This window comes from Amborella trichopoda, chromosome 5 (genome assembly GCF_054954075.1).
Source record: "Amborella trichopoda isolate Santa Cruz 75 chromosome 5, AtrichopodaSantaCruz75HAP2 v2.0, whole genome shotgun sequence".
Lineage (NCBI taxonomy): Eukaryota > Viridiplantae > Streptophyta > Magnoliopsida > Amborellales > Amborellaceae > Amborella > Amborella trichopoda.
Window position 1 is genome coordinate 5,284,531 of NC_142340.1, and position 6,175 is coordinate 5,290,705.

General features: G+C 41.6%; 1 protein-coding gene across 2 annotated transcripts; it reads right to left on the bottom strand.

The window, feature by feature from the left end:
• Positions 1 to 1,771: 1,771 nt before the first annotated feature.
• On the bottom strand, positions 1,772 to 5,507 carry LOC18436541 (protein DETOXIFICATION 48). 2 transcript variants are annotated; one of them, XM_088867065.1, is made up of 2 exons: positions 5,139 to 5,507; positions 1,772 to 3,616 (listed from the first exon to the last, which is right to left on the bottom strand). In XM_088867065.1, the coding sequence occupies exons 1-2, from the start codon at positions 5,280 to 5,282 to the stop codon at positions 2,189 to 2,191; spliced, it is 1,572 nt and encodes a 523-aa protein (XP_088723191.1). In that variant the 5' UTR covers positions 5,283 to 5,507; the 3' UTR covers positions 1,772 to 2,188. The 2 variants fall into 2 exon arrangements, with proteins under 2 accessions (XP_088723191.1, XP_088723192.1); XM_088867066.1 differs by having other exon boundaries at positions 1,772 to 3,579; positions 5,139 to 5,498.
• Positions 5,508 to 6,175: the final 668 nt, after the last annotated feature.

Genomic DNA, 6,175 nt, shown 5'->3' on the forward strand with positions numbered 1-6,175 from the left:
ATAATTGATAAAAAAAAAATAAAAGGAAAATTTCGTATAGAACCCTAATTCTTCATATTATTTCATAGTAGGCTTTTTTTCCGTTTTTTCTTTCAAGCGGCATAAGAAAATCCTTAAGGATTACACTGCACCCCATCATCTCTTATCTATCTCTTTTATTGACTTTTGCCCCAACAAATCTTTTTATATGATTTCATCTCTAAAACTTTTTTAATCCCCTTTTTTCCTTTCCACCCATTAAAAAAGTTTTTGAGTCGAAATGATATAAAAAAATTTGTTGAGGCTAATTTTTATGATTAAAAGTCAATAAACTAGGAAAAGATAAGAGATGCAAGGGTATAGTGAAATCTTTAAGAGATTTTTTATACCGCTTGAAAGAAAAAAAAAAAAGATGATCTAAATAATACAAAAAATTGAGGTTCTATAAGAAATTTGCCCAAAATAAAATTATATGTACATTTCCTTCGATCATTCTCAAAAGTGGTTTCTCAAATCATCATCAAGGTCGGCTACACACTTGTTAGTCTATCTGATCTATCAATGACCATACTTTCAATGAAACGGTAAGTCATCGTATATTTTCTCACTAACTATATCCTATCTTTTTTTCATTAACTATATTGCCTCTTTAGTTATCCTATATTTTTTGAATAATCATATCCTTTTGAGCCCGCTGTTTCCGTTTTCCTCTCTCGTATGGTTTGTGCTCAATTTCTTTATGTATTCTTTCTCTAATCCGTGCTTCTCTGTGGCCCCTAGTTTGGCGGGCCCTCTCTCTCTATATCTGAACTCTCACTCTTGTTGGGCTCCCCGGATTTGCAAAGGCCGTTCAAGAGAATCATTACATGAAACAACAGTTCATCGATTTGACATCGTCTCGGGCCTTTGTGGAAAAGCAGCAGAAACTAACAAACATGCATCCCATTGGAGTTTTTGTCATCAAAGAATCGGACAGCTTCCCATCCCAATCACCTCTTTCCCCTCTCTCTTGCTGCTTCTCTCTCTAACAATTGCCCCCATTGTTGCTTCTCTCTCTAACATTGCCGCCCTCTCTCTCTCTAGCATGGCCTCCCCTTGTCCCTGTATCTCACCTTTCAAATCATGTCGCCCGCTTTTCTGATGCTGCATCGCCGGATTCCAGGCCGATTTGCCGAAAGTGCGATCGTTGTGAGGTCGGTTTTTGAGAGAAACAAAATGGGCGAAAAAGGAGAGGGATTTTTGGTTTTTTTTATTTCTTATTTTTAATGAAATTGGGGTGGGGTTCGAAGATTTGATCCCCTCGTGCCCCAGTAAGAGAGAGCCATAACTAGCACAGGCCAAAGAGAGATTACGAGCCAGGAGCAGTATTTAAAATTCGAATTTACAAGATATATATATATATATATATATATATATATATATATATATATATATATATATATATATATATATATATATATATATATAGAGAGAGAGAGAGAGAGAGAGAGAGAGAGAGGGGAGAGTGTTTTAACTCGGTGGGCACATGCTGGTTTGAATATTATATATGTAAGACAGACTCCATTCCATGTGGTCTTTGAGAGAGAGAGAGAGACTCAATTCCATGTGGTCTTTGAGAGAGAAAGAGAGACTCAATTCCATGGGGTCTTAGAGAGAGAAAGAGAGACTCAATTCCATGTGGTCTTTGAGAGAGAAAGAGAGAGACTCAATTCCATGTGGGCTTTGAGAGAGAAAGAGAGAGACTCAATTCCATGTGGGCTTAGAGAGAGAAAGAGAGAGACTCAATTCCATATGCTCTTCCCAAAATCCAAATTGCATTTCCAATACAGAGAAGTACAACAGAAGAATTGCAACAGATACTTACTTCATAAAGTACTCAGACCAATATTCAGTCCAAAATGCTCTCTCTCTCTCTCTCTCTCTAGGGGAAATGCAATAAAAGACACCACCTTTTCCTATTTACAGAAAAGACCCAGCCACCCCATTTCATCACATTTACTCTCTCCACTTTCCTTCTCATCACCCATCAACAAACAAGAAAGAGAAAAATCAATAAACAAAAATCCCAAATCAAAATCATATATTAACATCAAAATCCATAGTCCCCAACCCCCCCTTTTCTCCTTTCCACTAAAAATCAACAGAAGAACAAAACCACAAAACTAAAGAATAATCAATACAATCTCAAACTCCCCTTCTTTCTCTCTCTCTAACACTGAGTTGAAAGCAGAGGCTCTGAGTCTGCATCTTCTTTACACAAGCAACTTTCATGGCCACCTTTCTTCTGCAACTCTGGCTGCTGCTCTGCTCCTCCTGTCAAAACCCTAGCTTTTTCAGCCTCCATTTCCCAGTCAGTGTTCCACAAAGCACACATCATCAACCCTGCACAACAAGCCTGTGCACAGAGCAACCCCAACCACAACCCCTTCAACCCCAGCCCAAAATAAAACCCTAACCCTAATGCCACAGGCATCCCCACAAAATAGAAGGACCCCAGATTTATGTTGGCGCCGAGCACCGGTCTCGCGCTTCCTCTCAAGACGCCGCACCCGGTCGTTTGTGGGCAATTGCCCAATTCACAGAGCCCTACTATGGGCAACGCCATTGATGTCAAGCTTATGATCTCTTGGTCTGCGGTGAACAATGTTGCCCATTTGAACCTCACCAGAAAGGCGAAAGCCATGGCTAAGAGACCGAGAAATAGGGAGAGATAGAGGGACACGATCATCGCGGCTCGGGCTTTTGCTGGGCGATTGGCTCCGAGCTCGTTGCCGACTCGAATCGATACGCCGAGGCTTAAACCGGAGGGGAAGATGTAAACCAGAGAAGTAATTTGGATGAGGATCCCCATGGATGCTAAATTGGCTTTGGGGTTATGGAGGAGGCCGCAGAGGAGTATCATCAGCTCGTACCACCACCACTCCAAGCAGACCGATGCGCATGTAGGTAATGCCAGTGAGAGCAGCGGCCGCCAGCAGCGCAGAGCGGCCCGGGCGGATGGTGGTGGGGCCCATGCCGGTGACTTAAGGGCTTCTGGGAGCAGAGCAAAGACGAGGACGAAGTCGGCAAGCGCCGCGGCTAGTGCCACTCCACGCAGGCCGAGCCGTGGCAAGAGTACCTGCGCGATTGCGGGGTGTGCCGCCGCAGCCAGCAGCGCCGCCCTAGCGAGGGGCGCCGTCCGCCCCTGAGCGCGCAGGAACACGCGTAGCGGATGCAATAGCGAATGAGCGACGATCGTGGGGATCAGAAACACGAGAAATTGATGAGCAGCGTCCGCCAATTCGACATCTTTGCACGCGAATAGCAGAAGCGGGCGAGAATTCAGCCACAAAATGGAGATGGGGATGGAGGTGGTGAGGAGGAGGAGAATGGAGCGGTGGAGAGTGAGAGAGAGGAGGGGCAGTTGGAGGGCGCCAAAGGCTTGGGAGGCGAGGGGCTCGGTGCCGAGGGCGAGGCCGGAGAGGAGAGAGAAGGCAGAGATGTTCGCGAAGGCGAGAGAGAGAGAGCCCGCGGCCAAGGGGAGGTGGCCGAGGCGGCCCAAGAAGAGCATGGAGATGATAGAGCGTGAGTAGAGTAAGAGGCCTGTCAAGAGCATGGGCCCTGAAATGCGAGACAGGGACTTGAGCTCCGATGCAACCTGAACAACAACAATCAAATAACCATCTCTCTACATTCACCTGTCTCTCTCTCTTCCATATGAAAAACAGACTCGTGAACAACTGCATTTGTTGGAAAAGAATGAAAATTAACACAATGTTTCTCTGTTTCTCTTTCACTCTCTCTCTATAACTTTTTGGAAATGAACCACTCTCTCTCTCTTCACCCCCGCCCATTGGAGAACGAACACACACACACCACTTTGTTTCACTAGCGTAAAAACGTAATCTTTTGGATAAAAGAACTCTCACTCTCTCTCTCTACATTCAACACAGATATTCTCTCTCTAGATTCATTTCTCTCTCTTAAACGTGGAAAAACAAACGCTCAAATATTTGCTGGAAAACATGTAAATGCCCAAAATGTTCACTTCTAACCTTTGTTTCTTCACCAAAGCATTTGTACATGTAAATCTCTCTTTCTCTCTCTTTCTTCACAAACAATTTTTTTCTCTCTCATCAACTGTCACCTCTCTCTAATTGGACCTTTTCGATAAGGAAAAAAGAAACTAACTGGCTATCGCTGAGCCTTTTCGAAAAAGAACATACACTCTCTCTTACACGCATCAAACTATACCCTATATATATATATATATAGCCAAAACCACTTTTCGAGTCCTCTCTCTCTCTAAAACACAAACTCTCTCTCTTACACTCATCAAACTATATACCAAAACCAGTTTTCGAATCCCCTCTCTCGCTCTTGCATTACCTTTTCCAACCAGTTTATCTATCCAACAAAAAGGTCGAACACTAATCTGTCTCTCTCTCTCTTATATACACCCACCTCAAACCTTTTCTGAAACTCTCTCTCTCTCTCTCTAAAATACCCATTCAATCTATCTCGTAAAAACTTTTCCCACAAAAATTGACTGCGGCCTCTTTTTATCAAACTTTGCATTGCTTACCATCGTCTTTCCGGGAAATATTGACACACCTTTGTCCCTTTTTTTTTGGTAAGCTCGCTCCTTCAATCTTATTGGATAATATCAAAAAACCAAGGAATCATAACGGATAGTAATGAAAATAAAACGGCGATATATCACCTTTATACCAGAAAAAAAAGCTTTAGCAAAAAAAAACAGAGGAAGGAGCATGAGCACAAGAAAACAGGGTCAACTTCACCGTTATATATGAAGGTATGCTATAGCCAGGAAAAAAACAGTGGAAAGAGCACCTTATTTTCTCTAACTGTATTAATGTTGATAAGAAGACACTTGGTTTTGTTATCTTTTTATCTCTCTAGAAAGCATTTTTTGCTTTGAAAAGTTCCTGGAAAACCCAGCATCAAAATGATTTATTTTCTTCCTCTGTTAAAATATCAGAAAGCTACTTGTTTTAAACCTATATTTTTCTGATAAATCACATCTTATTCTAGTCTATATGATTCGTGGGGGGGTCGAGTGTTTTCAGATTTTTTTGCAAAAATCTGCTACCCAACAAGAAAAAAAGAATGAAATGGGATGAATTTGTGTGTATGAGAGAGAGAGAGAGAGTGTATACCTCTGAGAGAGACGGGTGCGAAAGGGGTGGCTTCGGCTCATGTTCTTCATGTGGCTTTTGGGGATGGGGTAGAGAGAGAATGGTAAGGTATAGATGGGGTGCTTTAGGGGAAGTTTGGGGGTCAGAAGGGTGTTGCCTGCACATTTTTTTGGGGTGGTATTGGTTTTCAGATTGGTTTTGGGCGTTTGTTCATGGAGGAAGAGAGAGGAACAGAGGAGACAAAACGAGTTGGGAGTCTTTCTTTGGTTTAGAGAGAGAGAGAGAGAGAGAGAGAGAGAGAGGATATGTTTTTGTAGAGAGTGAAAGGAGCCTGTGTCTGCTTGAGTTTGCAGAGCGGGAGGAGACGTTAATATGGAGGGTGAAAGGGGTGGTGGGGTAGTGTCCCTATTATTCCAATCAAAAACCATACTTTGGTCAATGACCATTTTGCCCCTCACTCGATCGTATTTGCAGAGATTGTATCAAAATTGAGGATTGATTTCAGTTATTACACACATATTTGAACTGAGTATTGAGGGGTAAATGGTGGTAGGTAGGAGGATCTCTGAACTTTCTAATTCTAGGTGGAGCCTTAAGATCATAAATCCCTCTTTCTATAAATTTGGACAATATTAGTGTTTGGGGGAAGTAGAATTATCCTATCCATATGACTCTTCCTCTTTTTTTATTGTTTCTCTCTTCAATACTCATGTCAAGATTGGACAGAACAAACTGGTCCAATTGTTAGGTCCAATCGAGTAGATTATATTTCAGTATTTTATTTGTACCAGGCAAAAAAAATCAAACTTTTATACGAGAGTGGTAAATATTGGTATTTCGTCATTGGTGACAAGATAGACGAACGGATTTTTATAAGTTGGACCGGCTAACCAAAATTATATTTTTAAGGTTATATTATATATATATATAAATAATAGTTTTATGAGACCTTCCGCATTCATATGCGTAAGATCTTAAAGGATTATCATTAAATTTTGTATGGATCTCTAAAAAAGTTATTACATGTATGTGAGATTTGATTTTTTTAAAGATTCAAA

Excerpts from the sequence above, each read along its gene's own strand:
- LOC18436541 (XM_088867065.1), bottom strand. The coding sequence starts at position 5,282 with ATGTGCAGGCAACACCCTTCTGACCCCCAAACTTCCCCTAAAGCACCC. Across the intron at positions 3,617-5,138 it reads CGCACCCGTCTCTCTCAGAG|GTTGCATCGGAGCTCAAGTC; the intron begins GTATACACTCTC and ends GTTGTTGTTCAG.